Here is an 18,423-nt window from a genome sequence, read left to right as displayed (position 1 = left end):
TGTGAGCCTTCAAATAAGCCATTTCTCCTGTACAGTTGTTCAAGTCGGGTCTTTCAATGGAAGCAGTGAAAAAGCTGACTAAAACAAGCCTACACCTAGTATGCCAGAGGAATGCATTGACAGAGACTGCAGAAGTAGGTTAGGGCTCCACTGGGATCTTAAGTGCTAAGATGCTTGAATTGATCCTAGAGACAGACAAAGATTTCCAGCAGATCAATCCTGCATTTTAGAAAGAAAATTGTGATAAGAGGTGCAAAAGGAAGACTGGAGATGGGAGGGGAATAATCATAGAAAGATTATGTAGAATGTCATTCTGAAATATCGAAAAAGACCAGGAAAAGGAGGGTGCCACTGAGAGCCATGGCAGAGACCAAGGATAATATGTGTGGTGGCAGCTGGCCTGCTGATGGCCCTGTGAGGAAAGAAGAAGTTTCTTGTTTAGTGATTGTCACATGGGAATAAAATAAGCAAAGACCAGCAGGACATGAAAATAAAAGAGATCAGAAAGGAATGCTGGGAAAAAACTGACCTAACACAATTCCTAAGAGCTAAGAGAAGGAACAGACTGAAGGCCCTTGCTCCATGCCTGAGTGCTTTCAGAATATGGTCTCTGGTCTCTCAAGACCCTTTTAAGTGCTCAATGATGTCAAAATTATTTTCATAACAATATTGAAGCATTATTTGCCTTTTTCACTAAGCAGACATTTGCCCTGAGGATGTAAGCACAATGAGGGGTACTGGAAATCATACTTTTTGTGCTAGTCACTCAGACAAAAATGGAGGTGGTCAGTAGGCTAATAACTTTTAATGCCACAAAGTAGAAAAAGTTATTGATATGGTTATTGATATGGTTTCTTATCCCACATTGAAACTAGTATTTTAGCAACAAATATTTGTTGAGCTTTGGTGTAATATTAGAGATTCATCTATATTGTCCACTGTTTTTCCAAATATACATCTTTCTGACTCTATATTAATCTGTATGTTTTGAGCCAAACTACATATCACAACATAGTGAATACCAAAACATATATGAAAATCAATATGTCTATTTTTAAGCCATATATTAGAAAGATTGACAAAAATGTAGAACAATGCACTCTTTTCATGTATTATTTTATTTTAGGAAATATAGTTTTTATAAAACTATGATATTTATGTTAACATCTAATGGGCTCATTGCTATTTTAAAAATCAATTAATAAATATCTGAAAATTATCTGTTTTAATATCTCACAGGATAAACATCAATAGAAATAATTCACAGAAGCAACTATTCTTTAATTGTTTGAAGTGTCTAATGCATCACTATGACCAAAATACCTGACCAAAAAAAAAAAAAAAAAAAACTTAGAGAAGGCAAAGTTAATTTTGGTTCATAGTATCAGAGTTTCAATCCATGGTAGGCTGACTCCATTGCTCTGGATCCAAGAAGAGGCAGAACATTATGGCACAAAGGTGTGATGGAGAAGCACTGCTCCACTATTGGCCACCAGGAAGCAGGAGTGGGGGAAAGAGACACACGAAAAATGACCCTTCCAGGGCACTCACCTAGGGACCCACCTCCTCCAGCCACCTGCCTATAGTTAACACTCAGTCCATTCAAACTAGGATGGACCGGATGGGTTATAGTTCCCATAATCTAATCATTGCATCTCTGTATATTTCTTCATTAACACAAGAACTTTCCAGGGATACCTCATATCCAAACCATAATACCTGCTTTAGCCTTCCTTACATCTTGCACAGAATGTGGTGTAAAACTCAACTATACCTAGGCAGGTTAGCTCCAAGGTGGGTGAAGCAGGGGTTCACAAACTGTGTTGTCTGAGTGACCCTTTCTGCTTTTTAAATTCATGGGAGGCAGGAATTTGTCCCTTTATTTTCTAAGATTTATGCTTGCTCTGGAAAAATATAGCTCTAAATCTATTTTGTATCTCATGGCAGTATAATGTGAATATGTCCCGTTCTGAGATCAAAAACAAAGAAGGGTTCATTTGGGTTTCCAGCACCCAGAGACAAAGAACATTAAAGGAACCATCCTGCCTCCCAAAGAAGGGTCTGTTCCAAACACTTACTCACATTTCAGTGAGTCAGAAGGAAACAGACAGATATTCATCTCCCTGAAACCTGGCTGACTTCCCACAAGACGTCTGTGAGGAGCTGAGATTGTGTGTCAGGGGCCACCTAAGAGCTCTCAGGTGGTAGCTGGCATCTTAGTAAGCAAGTAAGTACCACAGACAGGAAAACAAAACAAAACAAAACAAAACCACCTTCACTGCCAGTCAGGATTAGTAAGTAACATTAGTAAGTGACAGATTAGAAAACAGGAAAGGAAAGGATCTGAGGCTATGTATTTTTGGGTTCAAAGGTGTGGAATTAACTCATGATCGTAAGCAGTAGCATCTGATGAATATCAGTTTAATACTTTAATAATTCAAGACTTCACCCCCTATTATGATTATTTTTTATTTAAAAAGCATTTTATTTTTATCAAATAATTAAGTCCTTCCTACCTGGAACCACTTTGCTTCTGGTGGTAGTATCCCATTCTTCTTAGAGTATTGCCCCATAAAGATTTGAAATGGTGTTAATAAAAATGATTAGGCAAATAACTCTAATTTATGAGAACATTTGGTTACTTCACAAAACATAGTTACTGGAAGAATTCTGTTTTCATCAGTGTGCTGGAAATTTGTGGGTGAACTTTTAGGAAGAAAAAGAGATTTAGAGATAAAAAGTGAATATTCTATTTCTTAGGTTTGTAAGTGAAATATCTCAGATACGTTGTAGAACGTTCTCATTCCAGGCCTGAGACTGAAAGAATGGAAGAAAACAGTCATGGTGAAACATAGAGGAAGAGGAAGAGCCATCAGTTCATATATGGGTTCTCACCCTTCCTTTTTGTCTTGAAATAAATCATGTAACTCAGTAATCGATTCAGCTCGTTATCTCGGGAGAAATGAATGGTGATATTCTCATTCTCTCTCTCTCTCTCTCTCTCTCTCTCTCTCTCTCTCTCTCTCTCTCTCACACACACACACACACACACACACACACACACACCTTTGTGGCATTCCAGTTGCAGGTCTAACTTAAATAGCACCTCGGATAATCATAACTTGAGAGCAGATCTTTCCTCATGAGTTAGTTTCTAACCTGGTCATTCCGCACTTATTTTCGTCCCGTTCTCCACCCACTTGGGGAAGGCAGAAAGCCACGCACCACTCAGCCCACAGTAACTGTAGGTGAACTGTAGGTGTAGGGTTAGAGGTTTCCCCCTGGTAAGACTGAGAGCCACAAGGGGCTGCAGAGGGTGTGGGGTGGTCCTGGGGATCTGCAGGGTTCTCTGGTGGGCTGACAATTCGTCAGGGGGCGGGTCAGCGCGAGGACTGGCGCTCTTGGATGTGCAAAGCTGGTCTTGTCCAGGGCAGAAAAGGGCCGCTAGGCGCTCTCGGTCCCCATTCCCACTTCCAGGATGGCTAGGCTGGGGGATGTAGGGGAATCAAGGTGTGGTGCTGGGGGTGTGGAGGAGCGGAGGTGTAGCCTGCGGGGCCACTGGGCTGGGACTTGGCGGGGCGTGGCAGGGGCAGATCCGGCGTTGGCCAAAGCGGGAGGGGCGGGCCGGGGCGGGTCCTTTCGCTGCAGGAACTGCCAGGCAACTTTTCCCTGCTCTTACCCAGGCAAGTCGAGAAGCCCTCGGACAGCTTCTGCAGTCTCCCTGTCCCTCGATCAAGAGTATTCTCTGCAAACTCAGAGCATCTACAGTCCCCAGAACAGATCCAGGATGCGGCCAGGACAGGCAGGGGGCGCGCCACTGCCGCTGCCGCTGCGGCTGAGGCTGGTGTTAGCGTTCAGTCAAGGTAAGTCTGCAGTTTGCGGCTCTTCGGCTGCAGGACACCCTCAGGGGTCTGGCGGTGTGAGGGAGGGGTTATGTGGGGCCAGGGAGTTAGCAGCGTGAGTCTCGGCTGTGATTCCACGTGGACCTGGGCTCCCAGCCATCCGGAGCTGCTTGGAGAGATACACCCTTATCCCACTCCACCTCACAATTGGGGTCTTGAGTTCTCGTGAGACATATTTCACCCTGTCACGAACTTCTCAAGAAGCACCAAAGTCATCTCCCTGACCACTTTGGTTTGGGGAACACACACACACACACACACACACACACACACAACTAGGGCTCTATGAGTGGTCCGAAGACCGCGCATCCTGCAGCCCAACTTCCCCTGTTTGTCAGGTACCACACCTGCCCAGGACCAAGGAATCCAGTACAGAACAGCAGCCAGGAGTTCCCCAGCGCGATGCCAGTTAGGTCAGCAGAAGACTCCAAAATGCTTATTTTTCAATCCAAGAGTGTGAATAATTCCCCCATTTCTTACTTCAGAACGCAGTGCTGGTGTTTCTTTCCTTTGGAGACACAGAAAAACACTAAGTGCCTTTTAAATACTTGGCAGAGGGAATTTCTTCCTTCCCTTCTGCCTTCCTCTCATTGTTGTAACATCATCAGTGCAAAGAATGTAAACTTAGACCAAGTTTTTCCACTTTCTTATCTTGGACCCCACAAGGCTAGAAAAAAAGTGGGAGAAGAAGCACCAACTTCAGTGCAGTGGGAATAGGGGCCACTCACATCGCCCTGACTTCTTTTACACTAAGTAGGGAAATGAAGGCAGGGATGCTGAGCCTCTGTGAGAACATGGGGGATAATTTGTCCTGACTTTTTTTTCCAGAGCCTAGTGTGTACCTAAATGTAAGAACTTTAGTTTACTTAAAGGGAGAAGGAATCATAGTTGTATCTTATAGTTTGGAAAATTACAAAACAAACAAATGTGGTCTCTGATTTTCAAGTGTTTTCACAAAGAAGGTAAATATTTCCTTAACTATCCTTTGATGCTGACATTCTGCCAGTCATGAACTTTATGGTGGAAGAAACTTAGTCCAACAAAGTTGTATTCCACATTGAAAATTGGTCCCTGGAACACTACACCTTCTGAAGAATAATATAAATATAAACCAGAGCTTTTCATCTCTCTTCAATTACCAGTATTAAAAGAAGCTAAGGAAACATAACATCATTTTCTAATCTTTGAAATGTCGAGGCTTGTTCTGTAAAGAGTAGTGAAAAACTTTAGAGGAATGTATTGCTGCAAGGCATAGAGTCAGGAACAGAGATTATAACCTGTGGTTAGCTAATAAGTCAAGCAGAGGTGATTTAAAATGACATCTGTTAAAATATTCTGTGTATTTATTTGTTCCCTCCCACTGCTCCAGTCATTTGAATACTCAAGGAACAAGCTTTTTCATGATTTGAGATGATTATAATAAAGCTTTGTCATTTGTGATATAAATTAAGATTCTTAGGAAAGTAGCATTGTTTTTTGGTACTTTGGGTATCTGAGGTTAACATAAATAATTAAAATCTCTTGGCCAGACAAAATTATTATGCATTGACCTCTATATCAACTAGGTGATGAGCATTCTTCATCACTAAACACACCACATATGTGCAATTGTGTAATATAAACACATACCAAGTTAAAATTCCATAGGTATGTGTCTATTCATCTTACATTGTCTCCAGTATACACACAAACTACTTTAGAAATATATGATCTGAGAATCTCACTTTACACTTAGATTCCAATCTGCTTCCATAAACCTGCTCACAAGTGCTTAAGAGAAAGTTGTATTATTTATTAATCATACTAAGTCCCATATTTATCACTTTGGATTGTTCACAGGCAGGTTGAGGGTAGAAAAGAGACCCCAGGAGGCCAAGATAATCTGAAAACGAAATAAAGTCCTAGAGAAAAGCAACTGTAACTGAATGAGTGAAGTCACATTTTCTCCAGCGTGTTAACAGCCCATTCTTTCCACCTGGATGCTGGATCACATTTTACTGCCTCTAGTAGGGTCTGAGCAGTTAGCCCTCTCTAATGTAGATCTTTAAATTCTCTCAAGAATGTAAATTCCCTTCAATCTGTAAATATTCTAATTTCTTTCATAGTAAAAAAAAAAAAAAAAGTCTTTCTCCTCCTCCTTCTCCTCCTCCTCTTCCTTTTCTTCTTCTTCTTTTGCCTTACTGGAGATGGAACTCAGGGCCTCAAGCATATGCACGTTAGGCAAATGTACTACCACTGAGTTACATCCCTAATCCTGTATTTCATTTTACTTTAAGACAGGGTCTCACTAGATTACCTAGGTTGGCCTGGAATTTACAAACCTTTTCCCTCAGCCTTCTGAATAGTTGGGATTACAAGCATGCACCCCTGCACTCAGCTTCCTTTTAAGATTGAATTTCCTCCTGAAACACCCTCTACCTCTCTGACTTTGGTTCTCTTTGTTTTTTCTTCTATTTTCTTGTACATTTTCTTTGTCTCCTGCAGAGACTCATCCATGTGCCCCTTATCTGGGTAGTGTTTGCAGAGCTCCACCTAGGAACCTCTTCTTCTTCTTTTTTTTTTATTAGTTGCTCAAGACAATACAATGATCTTGTACATATCATACATTTGATTCAAATAGGGTATGAATTCTCATTTTTCCACGTGTACAGATTGCAGGATCACATTGGTTATACATCCATGTATATACATACAGCAATCCTAGTGTCAGTTGTATTCTGCTGCCCTCCCTATCCCCCCCTCCCCTCCCATCACTATTCTCTACTCATTCTACTGTGACATTTATCTCATCTCTTCTTCATTGTATTGCTGCTCGCTGGGTCAGCACCATGCCCAAGTCAGGATCTCCAGCCACACTCCTCTCCCAAATTCCAGATTAGTATTTTCATCAACCCCCCCAAGTTTTCTGTCCACCTGTCCTGTAAACATGTCAGACTCAACATTGCTTAAATTGAATTCATCACCTATCCTTCAATGTTCTCCTGTGTTGTCTACTAAGGTTTAATGGTAGTACTGTCTTGCAGAGACCCCAGAAATTTGTCCCCATGTTTTCAATATCATAATCAACCTTGAGATTCTGTTGGTTCTTCCACCAATCATCTAACTTCAGCCACCAACACAGTTCCGGCCCTCTTCTTGTGGTATCTGGACAACTGGAGCTTTTAAACTGACTTTCTTATTTTACTTTCTTATACTTCCAGTTCCTTCTCCTTATTATCACCAATGTTGTCTTTTAAAACACTTATCTGTGTCCAATTACTCCACACTTGATGACTTTCCCTCTGACATAGGGTAAAGTTCAAATTTTTTTTTGGCATGTCATTAAAAGTCCTTCACTGTCTGAATGCAACCTACCTACTGTCTACTTCTTCCTGCACAAAAACACACACTGGTACACACTACATACATGTACACACACATATACTCCAAAGCCTTATACATACATCTGTATGTACCATTGTGTATTCTAACTACACCTGATTCATCCATGTTTGGTCTTAGAGAAGTATTCATGGATTGGGGCTCAAGATTCTATATTTAAAAGCCATTACTCATGTATTGCTGATGCACAGTCATATTTGGAAATGACTGTCTACATATATTATCACTGCCCTCCCCCTACTTCCTAACAAATTAAAATTCCAGTGTTTCCTGTACCACCCTGTGAGCTGGCCACCAAGACAGGTAGATTTCAACACCAGGAGTCAGTGACTACATCACTTTAAATTAATTCATTCTAAAACAGATGATGACTGTTCTCTGTCTTCATGTGCTAAAAGCCTTGAGCATATTAAAAGGAAGAAGCTTTTTAATGTAAAGAGATGATCTTCTAATGATGGAATTTTAGATATCCAGCAAAATAAAGACAAATGTTCAGTCAGTATGTAAAAACAAAAAAAAAAAAAAAAAATTCAGGAGAAATATTTAAGGCCCAAAGTCACCTAATATCATGCAAATGTTATCATCAGAGCCAAAAGCTTTAGTCTTAATTACCAGCCCTATGCAAATTAGGATATTCCTAAAAGATTCAGCACAGCACAAAAGAAGAAGAACTTTGTAAGTTTGTAGCTTTGATCAAGGTGCCAGAGTCTTTGTCCTGATTCTTCCAGTTGTCATGGTGATGAGTGCTTTTCCAGGAAGAATGCACAGAAGAATCCCTCTGAAGAGAAGAGTTCTTATATCACAAGTCCTGGGACAACGAATTCTGTGTATGACAGTGATTTCTACGCCCCTTCTGATGATTCACAGAGGCTGAACTCCATAAAACTAATATTTGATCTTATCTTTATAAAGCACCTATTTTACCAGAAGTGGTGTGGTAGGCTCAGTGTCAAACAAGAGAAAATCTGAAACATGGTACAGAGAGGATCCAATCTATTTGGAAACAAATCCAAACATGGGGAAAGGAAATTGTCTCAGCCCTGAAGAATGCCTAACCAATTTCTGTCCTCATCATCATCCTTTGCAGCAGAATTCTGTTTATCTAGCTTCTACCTTCTTCTGCCCAACTAGAAGACTCAGAAGAGAAGAGGGTGATTGCCTTAAGCCAATCTGGTGGCACAACATCACTCACCATCTGATGCAGACAACCAGCTTAACATGCAATGTTGGTTAATGAGATATGGGGGCTGGGATCTGCTGTAAGACTTCTGAAGAAACTTTTTCATGTATAAGAGAGATATTGGTTAAGAAACATTGTCAGGTGCAGATGTAAAGTTCAGAGCAGCTATTTTGCAATGTTGATGTCTGCTAACTTTAAAGATAAAGACAATGTATTGTGGGTAGCCTCATGAAAAGAAGGAGAGGAAGAGTCCCTGATTTGTCTTTGAACTTATAAATTATTTAAATTTAAGACCATCTTTCTCTTCAGTGTCTTTAATTTTTATATAACTTAAAAGTTATTTTAATATAACTTAAGTTACAGCATAATAAACATCATATGTTTGCATATAATTAATAAGTGATACAGAACTCAGTGTTCAGTTTAGAGGATGGAGATATAGCATTGTGATACACTGGTATGTCAAGCCTCTGGAGTCTTGGGGGGCAAGCTCATTAGAATATAGGTCTGCTTTGAAGGATCTTGGCAATTGTGAAATCCAATGCTCCATCATTTAAAATGCCTGCAAGTGATCCTAGAGTAATCTAACTAGCAGCAGGATGCAAGTCTCCGGGTTCCTGGGTTAGATACTTAGGTTCTTAAATGGGAAACTGACACCTTAAAAACAGAAGGTCCTTATGCCCAGAACAGAGTACTCAGGGTGTTCACTGAGAATGAAAGATGAAAGGTAAGCAGCCACCAGGCTATGAGGCCTTTAAACATGACAAAGAGTCTGAGTTTTACCCTCAGGTCAATGGGGAGATTTTGAAGGGCCTTGAGCAGGGGAGTGGCATGATCAGATTTGCTGCTGGGGTAAATCACTCTGATGGCAGGGAGGAGGACAGATGGATCCAGGCCATAGAGAAGGCACCAAGACTATTTAGGAAAGAACTGGTTTATAGTGTTCAGTGAGATAAAAGATGAATGTAGAAAATTCTCAGATAGCAGCAGTAGGGAACCAGAGTAGGGGACCAATTGGAAAGATATTAAGGAAGAAATATAGACAGGACTTGATGACAGGAAGCAGATGCATAAGTCTCTGATGTAGAAATCTCAATAAACGTAGTGCCATTTATGGGGCAAGAAGTGTTGGAGGAGAATAAGTAGGAGGAAAAAGATGATCAGGTTTATCAGCACAGGTTGAGTTGAGACATCCAGGTGTATTCATTTAATTAGAAGATAATAGTTATGTGTAGAGGTGTTAGGAGTAGACAAAAGAGTGAAATGGGGAGAGAGATTTAGGGATCATCCACCTCTAGAGAATAATAGAAGACAGGGCATTGATGAATCAAGTGAAGAGACTGGCCACAGTCTCTGGCCACAATTCAGGAAGAGGGTCAGGTGAGAAAAAAGAGGTGCAAAAGGAGTGGAAGAAAGAGCTAGAGAAGTAGAAAGACACAGCCGTTAGTGGGTACCACAGAAATATTTGGAGAAAGAAAATTTGGTCAACGGGGTTTTCACAGAAGTCAAACCTGGACAAGGGCAATCTCCATGAAGTGCAAAAAGTAGTAACCAGAATGGAGTGAGTGGGCAAATGGAAGCAGTAAATGTAGACAGTGTGGAAAACTTTGGTAGTAAAAGGGAGAAAGTATTAACATGAGGGAAGAGATAGGAATAGCTACCTTTAAACAACTAAACTAATAGCTACCTTTAAACAACTATGGAAAGAATATTAACAGAAAAAGGGAGAGGGAGAAATATTGATGACCAGAAACAACAGCCCTGGCCAAAAGGAGGCCCTGACTAGAGGCAAACTAGGTTCTAGCATATAAACAGGAGAGGTCATGTTAGATGATGAAAGAAAGCGGTGCTGATTCCAGTGTGCTAAGAGGAAATGGAAGCATAATTATGAAAAAGTAAAGAAAACTTTGGGCCATTCGTTGGACTAGGGATGTAACTCAGTAGTAGAGTGCTTGCCTAGTATGCAAAAGACTCTGGGTTCCACCCCTACCCCCAAAAGAAGAGCTCTGAGAAAAGGAACCTCTCACACTCCAATGAGGCTGCTTGGAGGAGCATTCTGTATATTTTGAGGAACGTTTTTGTTTCTTTTAGGACAGAGTTCCCACACTACTATAGGCGCAATTAATATGCTGCTTTTAGGGTGTGTGATATAGAGTAATATTCCAATTCTGATGTCAGGATTGATATCATTGCTTCAGTCAGATTTCCTTAAAAAAAAGTTCTTTTAGAGGTATAGATTTATATTTCTTTAGTTAATCTTTTAATTTCTTATTTTTATCTGCTGTAATAAAAAACCCCTAAATAATACTTTTAGTAATCAGTCTCCTATATCAGAGAGAGTTAGTGCTGTCTTTGGAAGGTTTATGAGTAAAATAGTAAAGCCCTTTATTCTGTGTAACCTGTGGCTTTTTAAAAGCATTTTAAAGCAATGTCACTTAATCATATAAATTAGAAAAGAAATGGATGTCTACTCTTAATTTTGTTAGAGTTCAAAATGCTTGTATTCAAGTGTTCTATCCATTCTATGCCTGATGATTCTTGTATATGTAAATTACATTTACTAACTATTACACATTTAAACAGCATATATTGTTAATGTTTCACCTCCACAAGATATTGAAACTGTTAATAATTTTCCAATATATTTCATTTCCTTTGAGTCATTTGTCTCTTCTGTTGTCCAAATAGTCAATAGAAACTGTATAATTTTGTCAGCAAAGACTTGGGGATTAATCTACATTTTGAAAGGGTGACTGCAATTCTTCCTTTTATTGGTTTAAAGTGACTAGAGACAGTTTTTCCTACAGAAGCCATACATAACTTCAGACCACTGAAAGGCTTTCTGTATAAAAATGAGGTTAATGTTTAAACAGAGCAATGGAAATAAAAGAGCGTTAGACACTGTATTGTCGGTGTTAGAGATTATTTCATCGTGTTTTGAAAAGCAGGAGCAAAGCTATTGCATTGATGGGGTGCCTTGAACATTGGCAGTTGTCATTCTCCCTGATTCAATTGAAGGTGGCCTTTGTTTGTCTTTGTGCAAGCCTGATCACATTTCCATGGATACCATGTAGAAATGCAGACTGAACACAAACCAGCTCCTGGTTAGCTCAGTTGGACAACTCTATTCCAAATTGTTTGTCAGTTATGTTCAGTTTCTCTAACCACATTGCTTCCTGGATGCTTGATAGAAGATGAAACTTCTTGGATTTTATCACCCCTTCTAAGTCATATTTTGAATACTAATGCATAAAATAGATATTTTACAAAAATCCACTTAGTTTTCTATGTATTTGTTAACATTGTTCCCTGGGTGGGAAAAAAGAAAAACTTAACAGAAAACTGGAATATTCTTTCGTGATCTTTATTTTTCTTTCAACATAAGGTAATAAATAGTCCTGATTAAAAAAAAAAAAAAAAAAACATAAAATGCTCAGTTGGTAGAATCCTTGCCTCGCATGCACAAGGCCCTGGGTTCAATCCCCAGCACCTCTAAATAAATAAATAAATAAATAAATAGATAGATAGATAAATAAATAAATAATTGGACATGGTTAAGTAATTTATGCAAATGTCATGGTAATTAAGAAATTTCTTTATTATTAAAGTGTTTACTTTTTGCCCTGCAGATACATACTTGTGTCATTATTTCTTATTTTTTCTTGTGGTTCAATGAGATTCCAGTGTGTTATGACTCAAGTGAACTCTTTTTAAGAATCCCACCCCACAATAGCATGCATCCACTTCTCTTATTCTGAAATGCTCTAGCTCCCAACTCCCATTCTGCACATCACTTAAATCTCAATTTTGTTGAGGTTCATGCACACCGGGAAGGATCCCTGTCCCCTAATCCAAATTTAGGTGGATCCTTTCCTAGCAGTGGTCACATTCTATTTTGATAGCCTGGTTTTATTCCTTTAGATTGCAGACACTATGAGAACAAATTCATATCTTCTTCATCCATGCAAAGTGCCCTTGGTACTGTTGTTTTGAATGAATGAATGCATGAGCCATAAATGACTGCTACAGGATTAAAGGCACAATTTATGAATACGTGCCAAACTGAAAAATTTCTAATCTTTTCCAATCAGCATATGCAAAATCACAGTTTGCAAGTTTATCTGAATTTGCTAAAATATTCCCTTAATTGATAAATCAGTTTTCCTTTTTTTGACAGAGTTTGTTTGCTTTTAACACATTTCTCCTTGTCTCAAAATGTCTAACTAGCTCTACTAACTAACAATATTAATAAAAGTCTTAAAATAGTAAAGACATACATTTTTTTTCAAACACCTTTCCTAATCTCTTTTTTTCTTCTCATAAAACAGCACCATTACTCATCTTTGGACTGCTTCTTTCTGTCACTGAATATATTCTGTAAGATCATGTCCTCCTATTTATCACTGTATTCCCAGAGCCCAGCATACAGTAAATACTCAGAAAATCATGGGTTTTAAAAAAGAAACATAGAGAAAAATAAATTTAGGTAAAATTTAGAAACTTTTCATTGTAAAATATAACATGTACAGAAAAATGCATCAAGAATAACTGTACAGTTTATCAGGGCTTGGATTTGATTTTTGCCTCCACTTAAAATTAATGTTTGCTTGCTATGTTTCATATGTGTTGGCAGAAGACACAAGACTCCTGAGGGACCAAGGTCTCTGTCTCTTTTTTTAAAAAATGCATTTATTTATTTTTATTTTTTTTAAGTTTTTCGGTAGTTGTAGATGGACAGCATGCCTTTATTTTGTTTGTTTATTTTTATGTGGTGACAAGGACGGAACTCAGTTCCTCACACATTCTAGGCAAGTGCTCTGCCACTGAGCTACAGCCTAGCCCCAGGACCAAGGTCTTTCTTACTCATGAGACAGCAAACAATATAAGCAGCAGCATATTTATGTTTGTCACAGAGGGACAACACAGAGGGCCCAGATAGATGTCAACATACACAGGAGATTTCATTAGTTAAATTTCAGGAAAGAAACACTGAGCTTGGTGAACTGGCTGTTTTATAGCAAGCAGTCAACAATCCTTCTCTTTTTCTCACAGGGAGACGTTACCTCATCCCTCAAAGTGGCTTAAACAGAACCCTGAGAAGTTGCATGGCAGAGTGCCAGGCGGCTGGGGATGTAGCTCAGTGGTGAAGCCCTTATCTGACATGCAGGAGACCCTGGGTTCAAACCCAAGTACTGCAAAAAAAAAAAAAAAAAGAAGAAGAAGAAAAAGAAAAAGAAAAAATAAAGAAAGAGAAAAAAGAAAACAAATAAAAAGAAAGGGTGTGAGGACAGTGGTCTGTCTTGCATCTTCTACATACTCACATACTCAGCAGAAGTGTGAGTATGTGACATAGCCACAAGTGTTTTCCACCACAGCTTACAAGTTGTTATTTTTAAAAATTTGTATAACCACAACTCAGGGAAAAAAAATGACAGGACCCCCAGATGTCCTCTACCTAATTTTTCCCATGAACAAATCATTCTCTCCTTGCTTTTTTGGCAATCATTTCTTTGCTATTTTTTTCACTTGTACTAGGTATGTATACATTTCTTTGAACTCTGGTTGCTCCATTTTGTTAGGTTTTAAAGACACACACATACAGAGTACATATTCTTCTGTGTCTGACTTTTGTTAACATTGTGTTGGTGGGCTTAATCTGTTGCATGTAGGTGTAGCACTTTTGTTTTTGCTACTTCACAGTATTGTATTGTATTGTATGACTTTATTGCAGTTTATTTATCCATTCATTCTAATTGATGGATACTTGAGTAGTTTTCATTATAATATATTATAAGTAGTCTTGCTCTGAGTGTTTTTGTAACCATCTTTGGTAAACGTGAGGACACATTTCAACTGGGATATATCTAGGAGTTCAATTACTAGGCCATAGGGAATACAAGTATTCTTCCTTAGTAAATTCTGACAATTTTCCAAATTCTTGTACTAAATTAGTGCTCTCAGTAGTGTATGGGCAGTCCTGTTGCTCCAGTCTACCTTTATCTTAGGTGATGTAGGAGTTTTAAAATTTAGCCATTTGGTGTGAGTGTGTGTGTGTGTGTGTGTGTGAGAGAGAGAGAGAGAGAGAGAGAGAGAGAGAGAGAGAGAGAGTTAAAGAGAGAGAGAGAGAGAGAAAGAGAGAGAGAATCTCATGATAATTATAATCAGCATTTTTGAATGGTAATGTAGTTTAGAATATTTTCATGTTTATTAGGCATCCAGATTTCCTTTTCCATGGAATATTTAATATAGCCAGACACAAATGAATACAAGAGTACAATGGGGTTCCTGCCTCTGTTGATTTGCAGTGGTAGTTCTTTCCATATTCTGAATATGAGCCAGTTGTGCATGTTGCAAGCACTTCTTCTTATTAGGAACAATTCAATCTTTCAATGATGCATGTTGATAAAGTTTTTAACATTAATGTATTCAAATGTATCAAGTTTTTGTTTCAAGTATTATATTCAAGGAATAGTTCTCTAACTCGAGGCCATAAAGATTTCCTCCTGTATCACCAAAAACATAGTTACATTGTATTTTAGATAGACTTGTGTTCTCTTGCAACTGATTTTTGAGAATGAAATGAGGTAAGAGTCAAAGATCTTCTTATGTTCTATATAGAAAGCCAATTAACACAATTTATAAAGAAAAAAAAATAGTTCATTCTGCCATGCTATCTTGATCATAAATCAAGTGTCATATATGCTTTCATCTGTTTCCAGTCTCTCTGGTGTGTTCCACTATCAGTCTTTCTTAATTACAGTAGATTCCTTAGGTTTGTAATAAATTCTAAGAACTTCTCCATTTTTCCCCTTTAAACGTGTCTTGTCCTTTGCATTTTAATATAAATTTTGGGATAAGCTTGTTAACATTCATGACTTTTAAAATCTCAAAATGTTTAAAAATATTAATTTCATCAACTCTATAAATTAATGTTGGGGGAATTTACATACTTAGAATCTTAAGTATTTCTATCCATGAATCTGATAATCTTTCCATTTATTTAAGTCTTCTTTAATTTCTTTCAGTGATAATTTGTAGTTTTCTGTACAGACAACTCAAATAGCATCTTTATAGATTTATTTCTAGGAATGCAATACCTTTTGAAGTTACTATAAACAATGACTCTAAACTTTTCTAAGTAAAATTTAATTGCTGGTACTTTGAAATGCAAGTTTCATTATTTTATATATAGCAGTCTTGCTAATCTTATTTCTTCTAATATTTTTTAATCCTCTTGGATTTTCCATATACTTTATCATATCATCTATAATTAGCAGAGCATTATTTCTTCTTTCTCCAACTTTTTACTTTTTTTTTTTTTTTTTTTTACATTTTCTTGCTGCACTGAACCACCAAGGATACCATTATTGTGTAGAATACTGAATTAAAAAGGTGAAAGGTGCAGAGGTGCATGTCTGTTATCCCAGCGGCTCAAGAGGCTGGGGCAGGAGGACTGTGAGTTCAAAGCCAGCTTCAACAACTCATCAAGGCCCTTAGCAACTCAGGGATACCCTGTCTCTAAATGAAATACAAAAAAGGTTGAGGGCATGAGAACCAAAAAGCAAAAGACAATAGTAGGCATCCTTATCATGCTTAGAATCTTTAGTACAAAATACGGTGTTTGTATTGGGCTATCACCATCTATCCTAGCTGGCGACCTATGTTGTGTTCACAAATCTGACTATTCCAATAACTTAAGAAAACAGCAAAGAAAGCATGCAAACACACAGAAGCACCTTTTCAAAATATCTTTTCAACATCTGGGATAGCTCTCCCACCTTAGAGGTCTGTGGAAAGACAGAGAGAGCTACTGAAATTCTTTATTCATATATAGGGGACACACAATGGGAGGTTCCATGGAACATTCTATCCCAAAAAGGGCAAAGGGGTAGGATTACAAAGAAACAGGTGAGTGTAACTCAACTCCACAGGGTAACACCTATTTCTGGAGCCACGCCTCATTATCTGAAGGGAGGTAAAGCCCAAGTTATTGTAGGGTGCAATGATTATTCAGTATCTCTTGCTCAGGACTTAAGGGCATGTATTTGCAGAGTGGCTCCTGAAGTGTGCTGTTCATGGATACATTTTTATCACATAGTTTTACTTTTTTGTTCCTTTCCCAGGAGAATTTTTTAAAGTGATAATGGAACATTGACTTTTATAAATATTTCCAGCATTTATTGATGATCACATAAATTTTCTCCTGTAATCTATTAATATGGTGCTTTACATTGATTTTCAGATGTGAATACAACATTGTATTCATGTGACACATGCAGCTTCATCAACAGCTTTTGATTGGTTGCTGGATTTTGACTAGAATTCTTATATTCACGTTTACGTTGAATTAGCCTGTAATTATCTTTTCTGTGGTCTGTTATTAGTGTTACTTTTCACATATGTTGCCTCTCTACCGTGGTGCCTGCTCATCTTTGCTGAACATTAGATTAGAAAAAATTATTTGAGAAAATAATTTGAAGCATTGGATGATCTCTCTCTAAGGAAAATGCTTTCATTTCCTTCTATTGAAGCAACATTCTAGAAATGCTAGTAATTCTCCTATCAGTTTCCCACAGTTTCAGGGCTGGACACTTCATAGGCTATCTGGTCATTGCCCTCAAGGACTGGTTTACTTCTAGTTCACTTGTCATCTGAGGGACTGTGGTTTGTGTATGGACTTTAATCATGAGGAGGTTTATCAGGTATCCCCTTTCAGTTAGGTCTTGGGTTTCAGTTTTTCATTTCTGTTTGAGGACTGGAAAATTCCTTTCTCCCCACTCCTCACCAAGGCAAAAAGTGGTACAACAGCCTGAGTCTCTTCTCTGAATTTCTTTCTTCTCCTGTTGTAGGAAGAGTGCTTAAATGTGAGAGAATTGGTTCAAACAGCTAACCCCTTTATTACCAAAAGAGAAAATCCAGAGTAGCATTTTAAGGGTCTCCTGTTAAAAAGCAAATATTGATTTTTAATTTTCCAAATTCCTTATATACTATCTATTGATGTGACATGTTAACTGATGGAAGAGTAGACTTTTTTTTTTTTTTTCTTTTTTTAAGCCATGGGAATTTAACCCAGGGGCACTTAACCCTGAATGACATCCCCAGCCCTTGTTGTTTTTGTCATTTTGAGACAGGGTCTCTTTAAGTTGCTGAGGGCCTCGCTAATTTGCTGAGGCGGACCTTGAATTTGCTGCCCTCCTATCTCAGCCTCCCTCCTGAGCCACAGGAATTACAGTTGGGCGCCACTGTACCTAGCTAAAATAATGCTCATATTGATCAGTATTGTAAAATTTCAATTTTATAGTAGAAAATGTTTTTACTTAAAAATTTAACTCACCTTTAATTTTGTAAATCTATATATTTGCTTATATTAATTATTCTCTTTTCTTTAACTGTAAAGTGTCTATTGAAATGATAAATTTGATTAATAATTTCAATTTATAGAAGTTATTGTTTATAAAGCTATTTTTCCATGTTGATAGAGAAATGATACATACTAACATTTATCTGAACAAAATATATTTCCTTATTTTGATATTTAGATGTATGAATGTGAATTTTTCTTAGAGATATTCACGATTTGCATGCAAAAGTATACTTTGCTTTTCTCACTTAATATGCCATATATATATTTTTCCATTTGGGTTTCACATTTATAACTTTACATTGATACATCCTGCTGTGTTGCTGTTAACTATTGTCCCATTGTTAGATATTTGGGCTGTTTCCTGTGGGATATCCCCCCCCCCCAACTGTAAATATTGTGGCTATAAAAACTCATTGTACAAGAAGATTTTTTTCTTCTTCCTTTTGGATGTTTTCCAGAAGAGTACTATTATTGTGTCAAGGATTATGTGTATTTTTTTTAGTTCTTATAGCATATAGAACAGTGTAAACAGCATAGCCCTCTGTAATGTGAGAATTTACTCATTTCACCAGCATTACATTTTCATTTACTTTTTC

General features: G+C 37.9%; 1 protein-coding gene across 1 annotated transcript in view; it reads left to right on the top strand.

The window, feature by feature from the left end:
• Positions 1 to 3,687: 3,687 nt before the first annotated feature.
• Positions 3,688 to 18,423, top strand: part of Itga2 (integrin subunit alpha 2) — a 96,327-nt gene continuing 81,591 nt past the window's right edge. The window contains exon 1 of the mRNA XM_027954420.2: positions 3,688 to 3,863. Coding sequence (XP_027810221.2) covers positions 3,788 to 3,863 — 76 coding nt within the window. The 5' untranslated portion in view covers positions 3,688 to 3,787. The remainder of the gene's footprint in view (positions 3,864 to 18,423) is intronic.

This window comes from Marmota flaviventris, chromosome 5 (assembly GCF_047511675.1).
Source record: "Marmota flaviventris isolate mMarFla1 chromosome 5, mMarFla1.hap1, whole genome shotgun sequence".
Taxonomy (NCBI): domain Eukaryota; kingdom Metazoa; phylum Chordata; class Mammalia; order Rodentia; family Sciuridae; genus Marmota; species Marmota flaviventris.
Note: the sequence above shows the minus strand (reverse complement) of the source record. Positions and strands in the feature narration are given on the sequence as shown.